Here is a 24788-nt window from a genome sequence, read left to right as displayed (position 1 = left end):
TCCCCAATCCTGCACCTTAAGGTGCACCGTCTCACACTGGACAGTGTTAGAATTGGTAACAATGTAACATGTTATTGCTTTACAACCTTAGGACCCCCTTTGTGCAGCCCAACCATATATTTCAGATTGCTTTAACTTGCTTAAATAGTAGATAGTGTTTTTTGATAATATTTTCTGATGTTAATGACCATGTATCCTATACAGAATGGTAGCCTTGTTAACAATAAGGTCATATCTGAAGCGCAGAGGGAAGCAAGCAAAGAAAGACTGTTAAATGCCCTAAAACAAGCCCAACATGGAAACTTGAAGTAAGCAAATAGTTCGTCGTATAATCTTTCTGAAGCATGTCTTTCCAAATAAGTACTGCCTTGAGATTACGTGTAGGAGGTTTCTTAGGAAATGGTTAATCAGGTCCATACTTGAAAAATGGTAGTCCCATTTTCTCTATCTAAATCACCTCCTATTTACATGGGTGAGTGGGGACCACATTTTGATGGTATCCACTGGGAGAACACTCATGAAAACTTGTAAAACAATCAGAACCATCAATCTATTGCTGTTAATGACAACTTGAACAATCTATTTTTGACCAAGTAGATTTTGTAGCGGGGCTTATCCAATTGCAGGTCTGAACCGTGTGTTGCCATGGGCACAATAAAGCTGTAAGGAAGGTGGAAACTGTCATCTTCTATTGAAGGCCCAGGTTTCTTCTGCAAAGTAACTGTACTATCAATTTTCTTGCTCTTCTTTGTGCAGGATCGAATTGGAAGCATCAGCCTCCTACCTTGAAAATGAGTGCTTCAAGAAGTATGGGAAATTGGGAAAGACATTCTATAATTCACAAGTGGCAAGTACGTTTAGGTGGGTGTCAACTTCAAGCTATAAGGAGTTGATGGATCGGCTTGGCACCTTTCTCACACGGGAGAGTGATACCTGTACATTGGATTCTCGCCGAACAGTGTCTTCTTTTTCTGTGGGAGACCCCAATGATCAAGGCCAAGTACCACAAGAATCGAGTGAAGTTTTCTGTGGTGATGTTGGATCTGAAGCTTCTTTCAGCACCCTACGAAGGAGTACTTCTCTGGAAGCCCCAAAAGAGCAGGGTCAGGGACTGCAGAAATTTATTGGAGCCAGTGTTGATGTTGGATCCAAAGCTACTTTCAACACCTCACAAATGGATAGTTCTTTCCAAGAGTCAAAACTACCTCCCATACCATCATTCTCAGAGTTTGTCAACAGAAAAGCAAAAGAGAGCCGATCGAATCTTTCATCATCATTGAACAAGGAATCACCCTCCAGGGCACAAAAGAATGCAGGGAAAAGGATGAGAATGCAGTAGAATGACACACTGGTGGTTTTATCAGTTTTGTGTTCATGTTGTTTGTTGATATTGTCCTTTTGTGGTATGTTGCTTACCATTTTTACATATTGTATGCAAGAATCAAGGTTGCTGATCTGAAATACAGTTCTGTGGGAGCCCAAAGGCAGTCTTCTGTTCTTTGTACATAAAAGGAGGGGGAGGTTAGTGTTTTACTCTATTCCTTTTGTTGGTAGTGCTATTGCACTGAATGAGTAAAGAAGTTGAAGACAATTGCTAGTGTAGTTGGTTGATACCCTGTCAGTAGAGTGCCGACCGTCTCTGTAGGTCACGGGTTCAACTCTCCTGTCTTCATTAAGTGTGTTTGATCACTCCCCCTGTACATGGAGTGTAACAAATCGTCACGTATGGTTTCGTGATGACATGTCCTCTTTCTTTTACTGATGTACTTAAGTGTTTTAAATGGCGGCATAGAGAGACATTTATGAAAGCAAAAAAGACGTGTGTCATTACGAAACCATAGGAAGCTGATCTGGGTTCAATTTCTATTAAATTTGCAATATTCCTAGTTTTGGTGATCGAGGGTTCGCATGTTAAGAAATTCAATTATGTGTTTCACAAAATTCTAAAGATTATAAGTATAGAGTATAGACTATGATCAAAGGGTCTCAAGAATCCAACGTTAATAAATGAAAGGGAAAATTTCTTAGATCTACTAGATTAAAAAAAGAAATACAAAATAAGTGTACTTTAAATTTGTTTTACATTTATAAAGTTATATTTTAAAAAGATTTACCCAATCCCCAAATCAGTTAGTTATCGTCCCGCCCAAACTATAAACTTCCTAATATACCCTTTGATTTAATTTTTTTTCTTAAAAAAAAACACTAAAGATAATGCTTTCACTGTTTGCATTACCAAAAAAAAAAAAAAAGTGTAACCGTTTGCACTTTAAAAAGATTAAAAAAAAAAAACCACCGTTTGTACAACTTATTGAATTCCCTTTTCTATAGAGAAACTTGTAAGATTATAGAAGTCGGTTAGGTGCTTCCCTTTATCTCTATCTCGTTATCCCTCTTTCACTCGTTAATCATCATCACTTATCTCTATCTCGTTATCCCTTTTTCACTCGTTAATCATCTTCACTAGTCTCGGTGAGTATTGGCTCTCTCTCACTTTCTTTGTCCCTGTTGCAGTTTTTTTTTTTTTTTTTTCTTTCCTACACCTAGCGAGCACCACTTTTGCTAGTTTCTGCAAGTTTCCCACCAAATAGAAATAAGAGAGAACTCAATGAGTTGTGCAAATTGCAAACTGTTACACTATTTTTTATTTTTTTGGGGGGGGTAATGCAAACGGTTAAAGCATTATCTTTAGTGTTTTTTTAAGGAAAAAAATTGAATCAAAGGGTATATTAGGAAGTTTATAGTTTGGGCGGGACGGTAACTAACTGATTTGGGGATTGAGTAAATCTTTTCAAAATATAACTTTATGGATGTAAAACAAATTTAAAATACTTATTTTGTAATTCTTTTTTTAATCTAGTAGATCTAGGAAATTTTCCCTAAATGAAAAGGTTATAAGAAAATATTATTGTCACATGGATTTGTTATTTTTCTAAACATCACAAAACACTTATTTTGCCATGCCATGTGGACAAATGATGTGTCCATTCCAACTATTGGATAGAGTGGACATGATTGAGATTAGTCATGTGTCAAATTTTAGACTCTAATTTTATCAATATCTTCTCTCCCCCGCGGTATTAGCATGCATCCCAGTGTATGTTTATAATGTAGCCATTGTAATTCACTCTCCCAACTTTGAGTTGATCGGTTAGATAGGAGCATTACAACCCATGTGATATTACCAACTGTAAGAAAAATGCTTATTCTTGCTGTAACCAACATGTTTACACAGAATTTGTAACCATCTTTTTATGCCTTATGATCTGACGTGGACCAAATAAAATAAATGGTTATCATGGTAAGAATCTGACCGAATTGTAAGGGGTGTCAATGAGTAACCAGTACCTAAATATCAAATCCGAATCCTGACCGAATAATTTGAATCGAGTGGGACTGAATTTAATATGGTTAAGTCCTGAATCTATTCGGTTTGGTTTGGATCTAGATCTACCCACTAAACCGATTAGTTGATTCTCCATCTTCAACAGCCTCGCAATTTCAACCCCCATGCAAGTTGGAGTTAATCTCTCTCTAAGCTTCTTCTATGCTCACTCTCTATTGTATTATAATGGATTTATACTTTATAAATTAATTTTATTTTAATTTTTTTAGGGGGGGGGAATAGGGAGGTGGGAAGGTATCAGCCAAGAGACTCGAACTCTCGAGACCTTCTAGTGAACATGGGCATGAAGCGCACCATAGATCACCAACTGCACGAGGTACCTGTTGGTTTATAAATTAATTTAATTTATTTATATTTCTTAAATCACAATTTGAGCCTAAAATACTGTTGAGATTTCTTTATTAGGTTTGAGAAATAGGTTCGATCTCAATTAGGCCTAGAATTGTTAATTCAAAAATAGGTTCAATCACATGCAAGCCTCCCCCTCTTCTGCAGTTACCTATCATTGAAGACATATTCCAGCTCTCTGTAGGCTTTATTTGTTACGATTTCAATGTTGTTACTCATTCCCTTGTCCAAGAAATCCTATTCACATTCAATAGATAAGATTGCTCCATTGTGAGCAAGAGGTCACGGGTTCAAGTTTGGAAACAGCCTTTCTGCAAAAACAAAGGTAAAACTCCATATATTATGACCCTTCCTAGATCCTGCAGTGGCGGAAGCCTTCTGCACTGGATACATTCTTTTTATGTAAGACAATTTGACCAGTGTCCACTACCAATCTTCAAAATCTTTGTAATTGTGAATCCTAATCCTTCATGTCATCAATAAATGTTCTCTTTATCAAAAAAAAAAACCAAATAAAGTGAGAATCTCAGAACCGAATTCTGGTCAACACTCGCTGACTCACACACCGACACGTGCCCTTTCAGGAATTAAAATATTAAACACTGGGGAGGAAACGGCGTCGTCTTCTTCTCGACGAAGGAAACCCATTCGGTTACGGGAACTTTAAAAGGAAAAAAGATCACAAAATTTCTCTGATTGAGCTCTTCAGGTTTGTTGATTTCCATTTAAACTTCTCTTTTATGTGTTATCATCATTGTTATGTAGATGTGCTTCGATCCAATGCTGTTTTAAGTAAATTTGGAAGTTTTTAAGTAAAACAAAAGGAATTCGAAGTTTTTAAGGGCTTTAATTGTTGTGTTCTATCCTTTTCTCTTTCTTTTTTATTCCTTTTCAATTCGTTTTTTCTCGTTTGATTCAAAATTCATGCGAAAAAAAGTTTCTTTTCTTCATTATTTCTGGTTTAGTAGTTTCTCTGCTATAATATATTGTTGTGTTTAGAAAATTGCTTCTTTTTATGGAGTTGAAGTCATTACTTTCAATTAATGCAGGACTTCAGGAAATCAGAATCCGAGGACTTCGAATTAAAAGTTTCTTGACTGAGACTTATTTGGTAATAATTTTGAGTTTTATCTGCGGATGGTGTTCAACTTCATTATCTGAAGAGTTTCAGTTCGTTTTGATCTTTCCTTCTTCATTGTAGCGTTCTTTTGCTTTGGATCTGGGGTTTTTGGGAGCAAAATCATGGCAACAGCAACCATGGCCACTGCGGCTGGTGCAGCTGCTCTTTTGTACTATACATTAAACCGTAAATTACAATCTACTCTATCTAAGGATGATGATGAAGACACTGGTAGTGAAGTGACAAATCATTCCTCGCCGAGAGCTAAACGAGTCTCGCATGGACACATCCGACATATCCAAGCCCCTGCAACATGGTTGGAGACCATTTCAACATTGTCGGAGACTCTTAGATTTACTTACTCTGAAACTCTAGGAAAGTGGCCCATCGGGGATTTGGCTTTTGGAATCAGCTTTCTTTTGAAGAGGCAGGTTAGAACTCTTGCTAGTGGTTTTTCACTTTCCTTTTTAATTTAAGCTTTGTGCTTCTTTTAAACTAGGAAGGATTGGTGCTCTCAGTAACATATTGAAAGATTTAATACTGAAAGCATGGCAAACATTATTCTATAAGATGATGAAGATAAAAGACAATAGTCCATTGTATTGTGTGGGCAGGCAAAACCAATAAACCACAGACCATTTGCTCAAAGCAATTAATGGCACTCCCCTTGTGGTTGCCAAATTATTACAGAAGTCTTACTTGATGGTAGTGTCTCGGTAGAATCTAGCTACAAATTTAGAAAATAACGTTTTGAATATACTAGAATCAATTCCATTATCTATGTGCAATCTTTCTTAATACAATATCAAAAGGATCTTATTAGATTGACTTAGACAGCTGATGTTGTCATTTCATTGTGCAGGGAAACTTACACGTTGCCAGTGTATTTGGTGGTAAAGATAGTTTGGAGCTCAGAGGATCTCAAATAACTGCTGAACTAAAATACCTTCTAAAACTGTTGACCCTTTGTTGGCATTTCTCAAAGAAACCATTCCCGTTATTTTTGGAGGAGACAGGCTATTCTGAAGAAGATGTTCTGCTTCAGGAACCAAAAGCAGGAGTGAGTATGTTTGGATTTCAGTTTAAATATTACTTGTTCTTCTTCAGGGGAGGGGGATTGAAGGGGAGGTGCACTAGTGCTTTTTGAGCAATGATCAATGATTCCCTACTATAATATTTATACAATGATACATGTCTCCTTTGTAAAAATCAGAAAATGTTTTGGCAGGTGGTTATGGATCTGGACCATCTTTTAATGGATTGTTGGAGAAAATTATAGATTGATGGTCTAGATTAATGAACATGTGCCTCAGAGTGGACATCCATTATTTTTTTACTCTGATAGTACAGTAGTATTATCCTTTCTTTCGAATTATTATTCAAAAATTTATGTATAATTTGCTGGTACTTTAGCCCTAAAATATAACATAGGTTCCACCGTGATGCTATTTTGTTAACTTATTTCTTATTTTGTGCAGATTTTGAAGCCAGCATTTACAATTCTAGTTGATGATGACTCAAAATGTTTTCTTTTATTGATTCGGGGAACTCATAGCATCAAAGACACTTTGACTGCTGCAACTGGAGCAGTTGTACCATTTCATCACACTATTGTACATGAAGGAGGAGTCAGAAATTTAGTTTTGGGCTATGCACATTGTGGAATGGTTGCAGCTGCTCGATGGATTGCAAAGCTTGCAACTCCTTGTCTTCTTAAAGCACTTCAGAAACATCCAGATTATAAGATCAAGGTAGAACTTTGTTGTGGTATCCTTTGATCCTTTCTATTCCTGTCTGTGTTTCCTGGATGTTAAATAACTGTTAGTTGGAAAGTAAGTGTAATCAAACATACTCTAGTTATCAAATTCCTATTCTGGCTTGAGTTGACAGTTGACACTACTTTTAGGCTGTCGCTTATGAGAGAATGAAAAAACAAAAACAGTTGGATGGAAATGTCCTTTTCACTTTCAGTTGTAGAAAGAATACAAAGTGGAAAAGAAACTTCACAGGGGAGAAGGAACTCAAGCTCTTCCGTTTTCATGTTGAAAGAGGGGAAAATTTGGAGTGAAAAAGGATGGGAAGAGCATGATCAGTCCTGATCCAACAATACAATATCACTGATGTAGGACAGCAAGGGAATCTTTGATGAAACACCAGCACCTTTGTGGAAATTGAATAGTAGTTGAAGAAAGTCAATGCCAGCTTTGGGACACTTGTACGGCTTATGTGTCTAATTTGACTTGTTGGATTGATAGGGTGCCCCTGAGTGGCCTACTTAAGTTATATTGATCAGTGGGTTACCATGTGTCTATTTTCATCTTCGTTTTTCTTTTTTCAGCAGTTAAACTCTAGTGTTGAGAGTCGACTATTTCAAACCTTTCTCAAAGCTTCATGTAGTTGCATGTCAGAAGTACATTTGGGTTGAAAGTTAAAGCCTAACATAATTAGTGGTACGTGGACTATGTGCCCACAAAATGTGAGCACCAACTAATCTTGATGTGGCAGATATTAGGGCTGTCAGTGTATTATATATATTGTGTCAAAATGAAGAAAACCATCATCTATGAATCCCATGCACGTATTGTACTAAGTAATTGATAAATGTGGAAATTTCTACATAATAAAGAGAAGCGAATGGGACTTTCAACTGGTATGCATCCTTATTGAATACCCAAGAATCTGTATAGTTATTAGAAAATTAGTGACTTTAATTTATCCCATATGATATGGAGTCAGTTCCTATTGTTCACCATTAACCATTAATTTATCAAAAAGAGGAAAATTTCTTTTAATTTTTAGAGGTTAGTAAGTATCAGGGTACAAGTCAGGAAGCTCCAACTGGATGTATGCTATGTTATGTGGGTGTAAGTGTTAGAATTGGACACAGACACAACGTGTCAGCTTTGGCAAAGCTCCAAAACCAGGATTCAGGGACTATAGGACTATACTGCATATTTAATATTTGAATATTTTGGGGTTACGTCCACATTTTAAATACTGACATTAATACTTAAACGTTAAGGAAGAGGGCAAATTATTTACAATTATCTAGATCTGCGTGTATCTAAATTACTTATTATTTCAAATATTGCATTTAGTTTAAGGGTATTATTTTCTATATCGTATGAAACATCCTACAATTGTCATGAGAGGGGGAGACAGGTATTACATGTTGGGAGGGGAGAGTGGGCATAGCCTTAGAGGCAACTATTACGTGTGTGGCTGTGGCTGTGTAACAAAGTTATCCATACTGCTGATAAAAAAAAAGGTGGAGCGGGGGGGGGGGGGGGGAGAGAGAAAAATTACTTTTATTCACTTGCAGATTTAATATACGGATAGTTCAAATTATTATATTCATTTTATAAGTAACTCTATAAGTACCAGTAATTCGACCTTCAAGTCTCAAGCCTTCGGCTTCAAGGTACTCTCTCTCTCTAAGTTGTCAATCGATTGAGATTAATATAGACCAAATGTGAGATGATTATATAAATCAAATGTATGTTTGATTGTTTCAACCTTTCAATAACTTGTTTCTTCAGCTTCGGCTGTCTTTTAGTTCTATGTTGTTTTTTGATGACTTGATGTGGCTTAATGTTAGGAGATATAATTTTTTCTTCTTTACAAGGGATGTGGTAGTTATTTTGTATATGCGTTTGCAGTGGTAGTAGTAATAGTAGCAGTAGTAGAGGTAATCGTGGTTGTAAATTATTATATTCATTTTATAAGTAACTCTATAAGTACCAGTAAAGGAGATATAATTTTTTTTTTCTTTACAAGGAATGTGGTAGTTATTTTGTATATGTGTTTGCAGTGGTAGTAGTAATAGTAGCAGTTGTAGAGGTAATCGTGGTTGTAATGGTAGTAGATGTGTCCGTTGAATCTGTTGCCATACGTGTCAGAATTGGTCATTTGATGCATCAATTATTCTGAACCATTGACATCTACATGGTCCTGCCTGACGAATGAACCAGACTGAGTCTTTTGTTTTTTAGAATATGAGGTGCTGTCATGGTACATATCTTCTGTTCAAAAGCAAATGTAGCTTTTACTCTGTATTGGATGTTATCAGACTGCTTTTGATTTATTATTCAGGATTTTCTGCTATAGTTACTGTTGTTCCGATAATTATACTGAACATTATAGTAATAATTTCTCTATTGGACTCATGTAGATTGTTGGACACTCCTTGGGGGGAGGAACTGCAGCAATTTTAACATATACATTACGTGAGCAACAGGAGTTCTCAATGACCACTTGTGTGACATTTGCACCAGGTTTGTGTTCATTGTATATCTGAGAACCTTTCTCTGAATGCTTTGAAATGTTTTATACTTGTACTTAAATTATGATCTGCATTCAGAACCTCTTCTTTCATGGTACACATACCCATGTTTGGTGTAATGTTCATTTACTTACTTCTTCTATGTCTTATGTTGTACTTTCTCAATCTTTACTCCAGTTCTTACTAGAAATCAAATTTGCAGCTGCTTGTATGACTTGGGAATTAGCAGAGTCAGGAAATGAATTTCTCACTTCAGTAATTAATGGAGCTGATTTGGTGCCTACATTCTCACCTGCTTCAGTTGATGATTTACGCTCTGAGGTACCTCAACTCTTATCCGTGATAATTTCTATTTCTGTGTTGCTAATTTTCCATCTGTCAAGGAATAGGAAAAACAATTACTTAATATTTTGCAGATCCCTGGGGTATACATTCCTCTTTGTAGCTCTGGAAGCCTAATTTTGGTTTTGTGATTGGTGCAAAGAGGGCCCTTGATATTAAAAGTTGCTTTGTGCCCTTTACTTGTTCACTGTATCTGCAGTTACTTTTTATTTATTCAATTATGTCCTTGCATGGTTTTTACAGTAAATCTGATGCATGGACCTCTAAAAAGTAGTCAATTTTTAGCAATCAAAGCTCCACATTCTGGACAAATTTTGCTCTCCCTCGCCCTCCCAAAACTCTTCTGCTGGATTTCTCTCTTCTCATTTGAAATGACTACTATGTTGTAGTACTTCATGAATGGAATTTCGTACCATGCCCTTGGCTGCTGGGCAAGATATAAAATTTTGTATCTTTTATCAGATAGGCAATACTTAACCAATAGAGCAATGACACACATGGTCTGCCACTTAAATAGGAAATTAAATTATTTTTGGGTGAGTCGCTTCTCTGGCAGTAGCTGCTTGGCAATAGAACAATGTCACACACATGGGATAATCATTGCAACTTGAATAGGAAATTAAATTAAATTTGGCTGAGTCACTTCTCTGGCAAAAGCAACCTGTAGAATTTGGATAGCTGCAACCAACTTGGCCCGAATGTTGGATGCTCCGTATGCCCTTTAGCCACTATATGTATTTTTTCTTATAGGTTTTTTTGTGCAGGTAACAGCTTCTGCATGGCTAAATGATTTGAGAAATCAGATAGAGCAAACAAGAATTCTGAGCACAGTATATCGTTCTGCTTCTGCCTTGGGTTCTCGTCTTCCCTCCATTGCTAGTGCTAGAGCAACAGTTGCTGGTGCGGGGGCAATTTTACGCCCTGTTTCCAATGGCACACAGGTAAGCCTTTCTGCTTAGGCAAGCAGGCATTGTATAGATACAACACTAGGAGACAGGTGACCAAAAATTTGTTTCTTGAAAATTTTGCCCTTCTCTCAAACCCCCCCCCCTGACCCAGAGAAAGAGAGAGAGAGAGAGTTCATGTCTCAAAATTCGGAACAATTATGGATGGGTTTATCCATTCAATATATTTATACTTAAATCAGCCAATTCTGGGGTAACAGATCTGGATTTTAGTACTTAACAAATATGTTGGCTAAAACTTAGGATATATACATGGAATTTTAATATTAACAGTAAATAAATTGGGTGATGACCATAGTTGTCAAGGCGACGCCTAGGTGCTCTGGTCAATTTTTTTTGAGGGGGCGCCTTGGTTACCTATGCGATGCCTAGGCGCCTTGTTGGTGTCGCCTTAATTTACCCCCCACGACCGCCTTGGTTCGCCTGGGCGCCGTGACAACTATGGTGATGAGTTAGCCAAGTCTGGGGAGGACAGATCTCTTCTGTTCTTGGGGCCATATCCAATTGCTTAATTCTGGGCTGTCAATTTTCTGGTTATTTTTATCCTAGTCCTTGTAGTCCTATTTTTTTCTCTGATAAAATCTGTCATCTATTAGAAAAGAATGTTATGGAAAAGGAAACAAATTATTAAAGATGAGATTTGCTACAATATGCTATATATACCCCAAAAGGAAAGAAATAACAAAATATGCAAAAAAAAAGAGTTAAAAGTGCTAAATTTTATACTCAAATGATGAGGACATTGTCAGGATTAAATAATCATAGAAACCTGTAACAGAGTATGACACTAGAATTTATTGTGAGTGTCCATGCTGTATATTATATGCATTATACTGACTGAGGTTCAGCCGTTCAGGTTTGATGAGCATGTTGAGACATTCACACAACGATAGCTGTTTTGCTACCTTGTGTGGTCAAAACTATACCTCATAATTCTTTCTCAGGCATTCTGTCACAAGATGGGTTCAAAAATTGGTGTATAACATTTGGGAAGACTTAATCTTATGACATTTGTCTGATTAACTGTACACCAATTTTTTATTCTTTATAATAATTTGCTTGTTTGCAGGTGGTGATGAGGAGAGCCCAGTGCATGGCTCAGGCTGCATGGTCACGTCCAGCTCTTCGCTTATCCTCCTGGTCATGCATGGGGGCTCGTAATCAGGGAACTTATACACATTCAAACCCACAAGAAGACAGTAGGTCAATGGAATCTTCAACAAGAGCAGAAACTGCTGAACCTCTTCTCTCATCCTGTGAGATCACTACTACAGTTGAAACAGAACGACCAGCATCTATATCTGAAGGTATGGAATGGGCATCAGAGATTGAATGCTCTCATCACTCAGATGAGATTAGTCAACACACCGACGACGTGGATGACGGTGAGGACCTCATGGAAAGTGGCAGACATGAAGACCGAATGACTGAAGTTGAATTGTGGCAGGAACTTGAGCAGGAGCTCTACAGAAGGAAAGAAGGTGAAGAAGGTGATGTGGCCGCAGAGATTAGGGAAGAAGAGGAAGCAGCCATCTCTGAAATTGGTGGGGACTCACAAGAGATATCTGCTCCAGAAATGAAGGAAGCACACCGCTTTTTCCCTCCTGGGAAGATCATGCATATTGTTACCCTCCACTCAGATGGGCCTGAATTTGAAGGTGAAACTACTGTAAATGCTGAGGACACATCCAATAACCAGCAGCAGGAAGGGGCTAAAGTTAAGATTTTTTTGACATCGAGGTTTCTTTACAGTAAGCTGAGGCTTTCACAAACCATGATCAGTGATCACTTCATGCCTGCTTATAAGAAACAGATAGAACAATTGATTAATGACCTCGAGGAGGAAGAAGCTTCTGTCGATGCTAATTGTAAGGGAGAAGTTATTAGAGAAGAGATCTTGTAGCGCAAATTGGAACATGCGATACCCAAAAGAACTGATGGGGCGGCTTCTGTAAAATAACGGTAGATGAAATACAAAATTTAGTCTTTGGGAGATGTATTTCAAGTTTTCAGTTGTTGTATACTTGTATATAGTAGTTAGTATGCAACATTGGGGGAAAGTTCTTTTTACCAGTCTTCATTCAATCATCCTTAGTCTTGTGTTTTTCAGGATGGCTGGGCTGTTCACCCACCTAAACATGGTCGGGTGGCTCACCTAATTTTGCCACATGGCATGTCTGGTGCATGGTTCTAGCCAAAAAGCCGATCTTGAGATGTTGGCGAGTTGGTGTATTTTTTTTTAATCGGTAGTTGGTTTTGGTGGGTTTTTGACCAAATACGGTCATGAAACTTGGTACAATCTATTTTAGGTCATTTAAATATAATGTCACTATCAGATTATCCAAAATCAAAGTCCAAATAGGAGTTTGACTTCGGATCCTAGTTTGATAGGCTATGAAAACAACCTTTAACCTGAATTTATTTGCTAAATATATTTTTTAGGTATTTATAAATTTTTATTGTACATGATGTGAAAGTATATTATGGCATGGTTGATGAGGGAAAGTATCGATCATATGATGTGGTTGGTTTAAAGTTGTATCATGGACTAGAAGTCACTATTTTTCCTTGAAAACATTATTCAAAAATTAAAAATGGTAATTATTTTTCAAAAATTTGTATTGTATTTTAATAACATAAATTTTACTTTTTAGACCTATATTGTTCGGTTTAATTGCTTGTTACTAAGTCTATTAAAGGAACTCAAAATTTTGTGGACTAGTAGGCCCCAAGTTTCCTTGTTTACATGTTTACTTCACCGATCAAACTTGTACATGTGGTAAAATAAACAATGGGATGCATTTTCATAGAAAAGTAAATGATTGAATTTGAGGTTGAGAATTGATGTGGCAAATTTTAGGCCGTTCCTTAGATATCCAACCAAAAGATTTGTAACATCATTCTTACATGTGGTAAGATTAGGACCCTAATTAAAATGCATGTCACCGTGTTCAGAGGTGACAAATATTTCCCACCAAGCAATTCCTAATATTTTGTTGCGAAAAGTAACTCTATCCTGGAGTATTGGCCTGCCTCCCGTGAAAGACGAAAATGTCATCCAGACAAATGCTTCCACACATGCTCCCATTGGCTCCTGTGCTAGTGCAAGGGCCATCCTCCCGGACAGAGAACACCTTCCCTATTTGTCGAAAGGAATATAGACTTGATAGTTCTTTTCCATCATTTCTTCACCATCATTGCCATCTCTTTCTCTCTCCTTTTGGCTAACAAGAAAACCTTTGAACCTGCCCAGGTTTACAGGTCAGGCCCAAAGGAAAACCCCGGTTACACGAAGCCTTCCCCCACCCCGTGTAACTCTTCATTTGTGGGGACATGAACTTGGGACTTCGTGACCGAAGCACATCATCCTCAACCAGCCAAGCAAACCCACGCCAGCTGCGCTAACCCCTTGAGGTTTATATAAAATAACATTGATAAAAGTCAATATAACACATGTAAGCACCTACACGTATGTGAAACACACATACGGGTAGGTGATCCGGGCTCGGATGCCACAGCATCATTTGAACCTGCAAGTGTAATGGTTTTGCTTCCCTCATTTCCACATCCACAAGCTGATATGCAGTATTATGCACACCATGTGAGAGTAGATTTTATTTATTAAAGTCCATCTCATTTATTAATTTATTTGTCCTCTGACTTTCCTTACACCATCTGTTAAACCAATCTTGCCAGAACTAACCCTACCAAGCCCAAGGAGATCTGATCTGATACTATACATACCAGTATAAGTGTATAACTCTTCCTTTTTTTTCATTTTAACTGTAATTTTCCAATGAAATTGGAGTTCAAGCTTCCCAAGTAGAGGTGACCCTCAAACTCAAGAACAGAAGTAACAAAGGACATAACGTTCCCATTTGGATCATCAAACTTCCTAATGATCTCCCCATTGGTTCCAACATTCACAGACATTGCTTTTCTCTTTGCTCCATTAAGTAGATCAACCAGCTTTGGAAAATTTGCAACCAGGTGCTTGGCTAACTTTGATGTGTGAACAAAGTTTAACCATGTATTAGTCCTTAACTGCAAAAACATCCAAATAAATACACAATTTGCTCTTTAGTTAGTTCTGGTGGCCGGTAGACCAAAATAAGAAGAGTGGGTTACAACAGATCGAGAAGAATGAGACAATCCAGTGATTACTTATTACCTCAAGGAGGGCAATCCAGAAAGACCCATCTGGTGCAAGATTGATGTTATCAGGGCCACCGGGAAGGTTCTCAATGAAGATCTCTGTCTTCCCTCTGCTCTCTCCCTTCAGCCAATGCTTCAGACACCGGAATCTTACAGTGGTTACAAAAAAACAGAAATGAAAGTTTGTACTGAGGAATCCTAATCAATGAACTGTGCTGAGATGTTGGGAGGAGTTATAGTCTCACATTATGATAGTTCCTCGAGTATATATGAATATTATATTGAATTGCACCTCATCCACAGTTGTAATTGTAGGGGTTCCACGTAGAAAGCGAAAAAAATAGTCCACGTACATCGAATATGAAAAGGGATGTGAGTGGGTTAATAGATACTTGGGCATCCTGTCTTTAATGGTTAGTTTTAGACGATGAGTTCTACCCAAATCACTAACAATAATATCGCTAGTGAATAGCACCAAGGACCTGAACAACACATATCTGGCTTTACACCCGATACTTTACAGTTAAAAAGTGATTTTTGTTTTTGATCTGGAATCGGCTTGTATCACTGATATGTCTCGATATCAGTATCGGTATTAGCGGCCGGTATCGCTAATACCAATACAGTGTGCTACGCTAATGGTTGTTGTTTTCTGTGTTGGGTTGGGCTGCTATCAAATGAAAATTTATAATAATTATCACCTCCAATTCCTCTAATAAGGGGAAGTAGACCCCATGTTCTGCAGTGTTTTCGGGCAGGAGGTAGGGTGGTCATAGTTAGTCCTTAGAGTCCTTAATTTCCTATGTTTGGTTGTGAATAAAATGTATTCAAAGTTAAAAGTAGAATTGAAAGCCAAACTTGATGTAAAATATGGAATTGGTTTTTTGGGTTCTTACTTCCATGTCTCGCAGACAACCAGAAAATCTTGGTCCTGTGAGAGTGCTACACCATTTGCGAATCCGAGATCATCCAACACTAATGTTGTTTCCTTGGTCTGAGGATCATACTTGAGAAGTCGCCCATGAGGAATTCCCTCGAGCACGTCTAGATACCAACTATGAAATCCAAATTTAGTACTTGCATCACTGAAGTACACACTACCATCTGATGCTTCGATAACATCATCAACAAAACTGTTACAATTAACAACAATTAATAATTAAGGATAAACAGCGCTGTTTAGAAAGGTAAACATTCACAGAAAACCCTTCCTTATTATTAAATCCTTTAATTCAATAGAAAACCCCATCTAAATATATATAATTAGTCTATACATACATTTAAGGTTATTGCAGAGAGACTTAGAAGTTTGAGATCGAAGATAAGTTAGTTTACCTTATTTTTGAATCGTTAATGTGGGAAGTAAGCATCGTTACACTGTCGTGGTCAACCTTTAGCAAGCCCTGCCCCATGCATTAATAATAGCAAAATTTTATCTGTCTATGAGATTGAGTGTATGATAGAAGACAGCCAATTTTCAAAAATTGGGGTCTGGACTCTGGACTGGTTTTTTAAGAGGGGAGGAGTGTTAAAAGTATCGAATCCTAACAACTTAAGCTATTAGGTGGAGAGACCCAATTGATATATAAAAATAGAACAAAATTTTCCTAAGCACTGGCCATATAGAAATGCATATATGTTAAGGGGCGTTGTTCTCTGTGCCGCAATGCAACTTGCACCCAGACACATGAGGGTGGGTGCAATGACCACCCTGCGCCTTGCACAGGCTGTCCATGTGCCTAGGCGCAGGCTGCTCTGCGGCACAGAGAACATTCTCCCATATGTTAATGTCATGGTAAAATACGTGTCTAACTCTCACCTTGTCAACATCACATACAAGAACACTACCATCAGCTGACATTGTGATTCCAAGCAAACCTTGACCGCCGATCATCTTCCAATTTTCTACAGACCCATTTCCATGCACTCTTTTAATCCAACCATCTCTTGTAGCTGTGTAAATAATGCCTTCTTTGTCTATGCACACATCTTCAGGGTCCTCTAGTGATCCTTCTCCAACTTTGGTCACTCTCTACTTCCAATAAAAACATTTTATGAGAAAATTTATTTAAATTGGGCATAATTATAGGGACTTGGATACTGTGCGGCCTGGGGTTGAGCAGCCATCGTGCTACGCTCAACTCCCAAGCCACCACATTGGATTCCATGATGATCCAATGGTTGGTAGACGAGCTCCAACGGATTGGTATATAATCTGACGTGGTGGCCTAGGAGTTGAACACAACACGATGGTCGCTCAACCCCAAGCCGCAGGGGATCCGAATCCTAATTATAGTGATTCTTCATAGTCAATCAAAAGAAAAAAAAATGCCCACAAAACCGAGGTTTGTGTTTCCCTAAAACTGTTTGTTTCGGTTGAAAATTTTCACTTCAACAAATTTGACATGTTCAAAAGTATTTCAATGTTTTTTTTTTTAGGGAAAAAAAAACATTGAAAAACTTTTGAACATATAAAAGTTTACATTTACGAAATAAAATCTATCAAGGAAAAATTTTTAAGTAAAATTTTATGCCAAAAAGAGTGTAGCCTAAAGGAAGGTGTTAATTGGAGAGTCCAATCCAAAACCTTAAGGTTGAAGATAACTCCTCAAGTATATGAAGGCACAAAGGACCTTAACAATCCGCAATATCTCAACTTTCTATCTCACGTGTAGGTCGATCTACATGTTGACAGACAATGGAGAATAACAAAAGAGTCTTGACTCTGATACTATATTGTAAATTAAGTAAAGATAACTACTCAAGTATATGAAGGCACCAATTAAGGACGTGAACAAACTTCTGTGGGACTATTATAACATCTCTACAAAGGAAAGTCTTTTAGGGCATGTTACACCTAATCAGAAAAAGAGGCTTTATGGAAAACACTTTTCTGAGATATAGATGTGGTCCTCAACTGGAGCACAGCCTTTATCTTCTTACTACCTTATCTGGTTTAGCAGGGCCTTTCAAAAACTTAGTTGGGAATCAAGATCATTTGAGGAATTTTGATGGATAGAAATGAATCCTTCTCTTATTATTCTCTTAATAATAAAACTCATTAACTGAGCTCATTATTATTAATATATAAACCAACTAATTAATTAATTAGAATGCTTACACAGATATAGTCAAGCTCAAATGAGAGGCGAGGACATGGTCTGACCTGTAAGTAATCGTTGGTGGAGAGGAGCAGCGGCGATGATGGTGGAGGAGGAAACTGGATTCTCCCAGGAGATATGGATATGGGCGAGAAGAAAATGATTTTTAGCAGGAAAGCCAGTAAGCACACAAGGAAAATGCTTCGTAAGGTCGACATGTGTGTGTGTGTGTGTGAGGCCTTCGTGGCTCTTAATTGGGCGATTTGATTAACTTGAAAGTTGAAACCCTGAAAGTTATACTAGAAAAAATAAGATAAGAGAATGGGTGGTGGAGGGGTGAAGCCCATTGGTAGGTAGCTTTGAAGGATTTCAAGAAATTAATAATAAGTAGAGAGACTAGCAGGAAAAGAACAGAAACAGAAATGGACAAAGGAAAGCACGCGTCCTGCTGGACTGGCGTGGTCACTAAAGAGGAAAAAGAAATCTACTTTGTACTATATGAACAGGGATTTTTTGGAAAATTATCTTCTGCAATTCACTGTCCGGTACAATTCTCTAGTGCCTCTAATATGAGGGGGTAGACCCATCTAGGCAGTGTATTCGGATAGGGAGTAAAGTGATCATTTTTGCCCTCTATAAGAGGATTTGTAGGAACTGTACTGAATAGAGAACCACAGGGGATAAAGATCCTTTTTTACCAAAAAAACAAAAAAATCGGGGATTTTTATTCTCTCAAGCCCCCCACCTCCTAGTTCCTCACAAGTATCTTCCTTAAAATAATGACTTGTGGAACTTTTTGATTAAACGATCATGAGAGCATCCAACCATAACCTAACTCTAACCTAATGTGATTCTTCTCTCTTTATTTTTTTTAATTAATTTAAATCACAAAAGTGGGACCCACTTTCTTCATTTTTCTTCATCATTGTCTTCTTCTCCTCCTCCTTCCGGTGACGAACCACCCTACAAGGATTTTCTTTATTAATTAGAAAAAAATAAAGAGAGAAGAATCAGGTTAGGTTAGGATTGGATTCTCTCATATATGACCGTTGGATTAAAAAGTATCACATGTTGTGATTTTAAACTGGGAGGTGAGGAACTTGAGAGGATAAAAATCCAACAGAACAGAGTCATTCCTAGCATGGAGCTGCACGACTCTCCCTGCTAGCTACTTTTACTTTTCGGTTCTCATAACGTGAGATTCAACCTATGGTTCTCGGTCATGGAATTGCACTCACTGCATTAATTCTCCCTACTGTGAGCCTAAACCTATAGTTCTCGGTCATGGAATTGCACTCACTGCATTAACTCTCCTTGCTGCTTTTATTTCTCAGCCCTCACGATGGATGTGATACTAAATTCACTGCATCAACTTCCCCAGCTTTGATAATATTTGATTCAATCCAACCTAAAAAGCTTGAGTTTCAGGGCGGAGAGAGTTCCATTCAATACTATAAACCCAACAACGGCACACTACGTGACCGATGTGAGACTAAAGTCTCATTCTTAATTAGCCAAAAAATTCTCCGCCATTATCGATATGTAAAGACTGAACTGAAGAGGAGATTCTTCTAGACTTGCTGCTGTCACTTACCTTGCTGAGAAGATAAGTTCTGTAAGGGCTTCTCTGGGTTTTATAATTTTAGCTGAGACGATAAGTTCTACATGCATCTCAAGTCCAAGTTGCAGGTGATCCCCAAAGGTGATGGTGGTAGCTTGGTGAAATGTTCGTGTGCGAGTTTGAGAAGGCGAATGGAGATGTTCCTTATCCACAGAGATGCGGAGAGAGAGAGGGGGTGTTTCAAACAAATGAGGGTAAATATGTAAAAGCACTTTTATTAAGGGTATTATGGCCATTCAGTTAATATTTGGGCGATGACATCATCACTTAACTGTTCTCATCTAACGGTAGGGGCACATTTGTATGAATCATGCATTCAAAAAACAGGGGAGATTTATGAAATAGATGAAATCCAAAGGATGGTAGACATATGGTCCTTTAACATATTCAACATCAGAATTGTTGCATCATTTTTCCACATAGCACAAATAAATGCAGAGCGCATATAAGTATGCTGGAAAGTGACACAAAATTTTCCAATATTTGTTATCGTTGACTCTTACGTTGTTTTAAAAGCTCCCCATAATCCATTTTATCAATTACCTTGTAGTGGTTAACTTTGTGTGGAAGTTCTTTGTTCATATGTTAAGTTTGGATTCACCTAGTGTCGGAACAAAATGTTAAAAATTAGGAGAGATCCAATTTCAAGGTATTACGTAGGCATGCATAGACACACAAGAATGAAGATGCATGCCAACACACGCGACAAGGTATTTTATTGAATTTAAATATGAAAATTGATACATAACCAATCCAAACCACTCTCTTGATATTCAATAATGAAAAATGTCAGATTATATCTCCACTTGATATTCAATATTGAAAATTGATACATAACCAATCCAAACCACTCTCTTGAAAACAACACCTACAACTAAGGGTGTCAAAACCTAAAGCGAACCAGACAAACCGGTTTGACCCGACTTGATTGAGCCTGATCCAAACCAAAACGATGCCTTATCGTTTCGAGTTCAGTTTAAGGGTTAGAGAACCATTTGGTTTCAGCTCGGTTCGAGCTAAACCAACGAGCCACCGATTGGCTTGACCGATAGGATCAAATCCGAACCGAATACTGAAACCAACATCCGAACGGTAAAAATCCTTCCTAATTCCTACACAAAACAGTCTATACTTGGTTTTCAAACCAAACCAAAATGAATTGAAATCGATAACAAAACTGAATTGAACCGAACTCAACCAAAACCCAAAAAATAAAACCGAACCGTCCCAATTAACACCCTTACCTACAACCATATCCTCCTAGCAGGTGATGATAGGTGTTCTTTTCCTTCTATAAATGTCCCTTCATGCATTTTGCTAACACTAAGAGTGCATGAAATGACATTTTTGGAAACAAAAGAACACATGTGAACACCTAACTATACGTGAAGCGTACACATACGGGAGGTGATCAGGGCTCAGTTACCACATCATTTTTACTTCCCTCATTTCCATATCCACAAGCAGAGATGCACACCATGTGAGAATAGATTTTATTGAAGAGTCCATCTTATTTGTTCTCTGACTCTGCTTACATCATCTGTTAAACCAACCTTGCCAGAACTACCCTATCAAGCCCTAGGAGAACTGATACTATAAATAGTATAACTCTTCCTTCTCTATTCTAATGGTTGAATTGCTTCAATTGTAATTTTCCAATGAAATTGGAGTTCATGCTTCCCAAGTAGAGGTGACCTTCAAACTCAAGAACAGAAGTAACAAAGGACATAACCTTTCCATCTGGATCATCAAACTTCCTAATGATCTCTCCATTGGTTCCAACATTCACAGCCATTGCTTTTCTCTTTGCTCCATTTAGTAGATCAACCAGCTTTGGAAAATTTGCAACCAGGTGCTTGGCTAACTTTGATGTGTGAACAAAGTCTAACCATGTATTAGTCCTTAACTGCAAAAACATCCAAATAAATACATAATTTGCTCTTTAGTTCTGGTGGAGTAGTTCCCAATCAGGATCAAACCAAGAAGAGTGGGTCACATAATTTGCTCTTTCTCTTGGGTGAGTGAGTGGCTTGTTGCCCTCGCCAATATGTTTTGGGACTGAGTCCCTCTTTTTAAGCTGTAGCTTTCTTTGCCTTAAAAAAAAAAAAAAAAAGTGGGTCACAACAGGGAAGAATGATACAATCTAGTAATTACTGATTACCTCAATAAGGGCGATCCAGAAAGACCCATCTGGTGCAAGATTGATGTTATCAGGGGCATCAGGAAGGCTCTCAATGAAGATCTCTGTCTTCCCACTGAGCTCTCCCTTCAGCCAATGCTTCAGACACCGGAATCTTACAATTGTAAAAAAGAAATGAAAATTTGTGAGAGATGTTTAATTTGCACCTCATCTACAGTTGTAGTATAAGGGCAGTAAATGGAGAAAGCTCGTAAGTATATGAAGACACCAAGGACTTGAACAAGGCATGCATATCGGCTCTATTGGAATTGAACTGTGTTAAGATGTTGGGAGGTCTTATAATCTCACATCGGTCCAAAACTTTTAGGCATTATTAAACGAAGATAGCTCATCAAGTATATGAAAGCACCAAGGATGGGTGACGAATCTTTATCCCCTCTGGTTCCTGCCCGGCCCAGTTCCCAAGTGCCTCTAACAAAAGGGGAGGGGGCAATGACCACCCTACCCTTGCCAGGGTGGCTGGGGTCCACTCCCCTTCTTATTAGAGGCACTGGGGAACTAGACCAAGCATGGAACTGGAGGAGATAATTTTCCCACCAGGCACACCTCAAGAAAGCACTTCACTTGAGGGTCAAGCTTAACTTAATTACTAGGTGGAGATAGTCTAATGGTAAACGAAGACCCATCCAAGGTCTCAGATAATCGATATGGAACTGTAACTCTATAACTTCCAACATCTCAACAAATTGTTATACATTAATAATGGTTACTCCCAATCAGGGATTAATTAAGTACCGGTAATCCGGTATCAACCCTATACAAGCCAATATCACCAATACGTATCGATATTGGTATCGATATCAGTATCAAAGGCGATCAATACTATGAATTACTAAAACTATACATGCTAATCATATATAGTCCCTTCCTATATGTGAGAGTGTGAATAAAATGTATTCAAAGTAAAAAAAAAAAAAAAAAAAGTAGAAATCCAAACTTGGAATATATATATTTTTTTATTCTTACTTCCATGATTCGCAAACCACCAGAAAATCTTGATCCTGTGAAAGTGCTACACCATTTGCAAATCCAAGACCATCCAGCACTAATGTTGTTTCCTTGGTGTGTGGGTCATACTTGAGAAGCCGCCCATGAGGAATTCCCTCCAGCACGTTGAGATACCAATTATGGACTCCAAATTTAGTACTTGCATCACTGAAGTACACACTACCATCTGATGCTTCGATTACATCATTAACAACACTGTTACAATAACAACAATACTAAGGATAAACACAAAACAGTTTAGAAAGGTTTCTAGGGGGGAGTGGACCTCACCCGGGTAGTGTTTTCAGGCAGAGGGTAGGGTGGTCATTTTCCCTCCCCCTATGAGATGAAATAGAGGAGTAGATAAATGGAGACGATAAAGATCCATGGAAAACCATCTAAGAGCTAGAGACTCAAAGTTTAAAAAGATATGTTACCTTATTTTTGAATCGTTAATGTGGGAAGTAAGCACCTTTACACTGTCGTGGTCAACCTTTAACAAGCCCTGCCATCCATTAATAGCAAAATTGTATATCCCTATGAGGTAGAACATAATAGAAACTAGACAGCCTATGCAAGAGAATTGGAGGCTGGACTGTTGAAGGTCTTCTTCCTATTATTCACTATGCCTGGCTTAGTCTGGTGTCATTGCACAAAATTTGGAGGCTGAGGTTCTCGTACGAAAACCATTCTCGTACGCCCTTAACATAAGCGCACAGATCGAATCCATTCTCTTTCTCTCTCTTGGATTCCATTTGTGCGTCTAAAGGCGTACGTGAACCTGAACTGGACTCCAAAATTTATATCCTCAAATTGTTTGGGAGTCAATTTTTTTTTTTTTTTTTAAGGGAGGGGTGTTGAAGTAATATTTTTTAGAATATTGAGAGAGATTGTATGTCAAATCCTAACAACTTAAACTATTAGGTGAAGAGGCTCAATTGATATATAAAAGGCATCCAATGTCCAATTAGGATCCTCTGCTGTGCAACCGCATACAACAAGGTGTGGACCCCACGTGGACTCCATACGGGCAGGGTGCTCAGGCAATGGGTAGGGCAGTCATTTAACCCCTGCCTGTGTGAGGTAGGCTAGAAGATCCTGATCATCCAATGCTCTAGAGTTTTTCAATGGATTGTATGTTCTCAATAGAGCTCGGGGTGTGCCAATTAGTTGGTTCAATCCAGTTGAACTGGTAATGAGCTAAATCGAAACCAAACTAATAAGTTGAGGTTTGATTTTGGTCTGGTTCAATTTGATTTTTTATCGGGTTGCCTTAATGTAATCTTATCGGGCCTCTGTCAGGCGCGCTGCTATTGGTTCGATTTCAATTTTCATGTATATACAAATAATAAAGAATAGTGAAAATAACTCTCACCTTGTCAATATCACATACAAGAACACTACCATCAGCTGACATTGCAACTCCAATTAAAGTTTGGCCGCCGATCATCTTCCAATCTTCCACAGAACCATTTCGATGCACTCTCTTAATCCAACCATCCCTTGTAGCTGTGTAAATAATGCCTTCTTTGTCTATGCAAACATCTTCAGGGTTCTCTAGAGATCCTTCTCCAACTTTGGTCACTCGCTACTTCCAATAAAACATTTTAAGAGAAAAATATATATTTATCTTCTTAGACATAATTATAGTGATTTTTCATAATCAGTCAAAAAAATAAAAAAAGAATGCCCAAAGGTGAGGTTTGTGGTTGTCTAAAGAAAAGTATTGGAGGGTCTCATCCAAAACCTTAAGCTCCTCAAGTATACGAAAGCACATAGGATCTAAACAATCCAACACCTCGATTTTTTCACCTCACATGAGACAACGGGAAGATATATATATAGGCTCTGATACCTTGTTGAAAAATAAGTAGAGATAGCTACTCGAGTATATAAAAGCATGTTACAACTTACTAATTGAGCTCATTATTAGTCTTTAAACATAATAAAACAAGTAATTAAGAATGGATTAGAACTCTTAAATGCATGAGAAGCGTGGACATGGTCTGACCTGTAAGTAATCGTTGGTGGAGAGGAGCAGGGGCGATGATGGTGGAGAAGGAAACTGGACTCGCTCAGAAAATATGGATATGGGCGAGAAAAAAAAGAGTTTTAGCAGGAAAGCCAGTAAGCACACAAGGAAAATGGTTCTTAAGGTCGACATGAGCGTGAGGCCTTCGTGCTTGATTGATGATATCTCTTAATTAGGCGATTTGATCAACTTGAAACTCGAAACCCTGAAATTAATACTAGAAAATAAG

The 24788-nt window shown here is 37.9% G+C and overlaps 4 protein-coding genes across 5 annotated transcripts in view; 2 read left to right on the top strand and 2 right to left on the bottom strand.

Moving 5' to 3' along the window:
* Positions 1-1570, top strand: part of LOC122667905 (ATP-dependent DNA helicase Q-like 3) — a 98853-nt gene extending 97283 nt beyond the window's left edge. Inside the window, exons 18-19 of the mRNA XM_043864383.1 lie at positions 205-308; positions 757-1570. Of these exons, the coding sequence (XP_043720318.1) occupies positions 205-308; positions 757-1339 (687 nt within the window). The 3' untranslated portion in view covers positions 1340-1570. The remainder of the gene's footprint in view (positions 1-204; positions 309-756) is intronic.
* A 3199-nt stretch (positions 1571-4769) lies between these two features.
* On the top strand, positions 4770-12575 carry LOC122667906. Of its 2 annotated transcripts, none has more exons than XM_043864385.1 (8): positions 4770-4866; positions 4972-5305; positions 5737-5934; positions 6353-6625; positions 9046-9148; positions 9359-9477; positions 10263-10439; positions 11533-12575. In XM_043864385.1, the coding sequence occupies exons 2-8, from the start codon at positions 4997-4999 to the stop codon at positions 12364-12366; spliced, it is 2013 nt and encodes a 670-aa protein (XP_043720320.1). In that variant the 5' UTR covers positions 4770-4866; positions 4972-4996; the 3' UTR covers positions 12367-12575. The 2 variants fall into 2 exon arrangements, with proteins under 2 accessions (XP_043720320.1, XP_043720319.1); XM_043864384.1 differs by having other exon boundaries at positions 4772-4861; positions 4967-5305.
* A 1662-nt stretch (positions 12576-14237) lies between these two features.
* Positions 14238-17938, bottom strand: LOC122667909 (protein STRICTOSIDINE SYNTHASE-LIKE 4-like). The gene is made up of 6 exons (XM_043864391.1): positions 17785-17938; positions 16438-16650; positions 15954-16021; positions 15515-15751; positions 14635-14767; positions 14238-14507 (listed from the first exon to the last, which is right to left on the bottom strand). Exons 1-6 carry the CDS (start codon positions 17935-17937, stop codon positions 14238-14240), a joined length of 1074 nt encoding a protein of 357 aa, XP_043720326.1. The 5' UTR covers position 17938.
* A 2870-nt stretch (positions 17939-20808) lies between these two features.
* LOC122667908 (protein STRICTOSIDINE SYNTHASE-LIKE 4-like) lies at positions 20809-24727 on the bottom strand. Its single transcript, XM_043864390.1, has 6 exons — positions 24539-24727; positions 23903-24115; positions 22965-23032; positions 22507-22743; positions 21502-21634; positions 20809-21246 (listed from the first exon to the last, which is right to left on the bottom strand). The coding sequence occupies exons 1-6, from the start codon at positions 24689-24691 to the stop codon at positions 20965-20967; spliced, it is 1086 nt and encodes a 361-aa protein (XP_043720325.1). The 5' UTR covers positions 24692-24727; the 3' UTR covers positions 20809-20964.
* Positions 24728-24788: the final 61 nt, after the last annotated feature.

The sequence above is a fragment of the Telopea speciosissima genome, chromosome 7 (assembly GCF_018873765.1).
Source record: "Telopea speciosissima isolate NSW1024214 ecotype Mountain lineage chromosome 7, Tspe_v1, whole genome shotgun sequence".
Classification (NCBI taxonomy): Eukaryota; Viridiplantae; Streptophyta; class Magnoliopsida; order Proteales; family Proteaceae; genus Telopea; species Telopea speciosissima.
The sequence above is the reverse complement of the archived record's forward strand: the minus strand, read 5'-3'. Positions and strand labels throughout refer to the sequence as shown.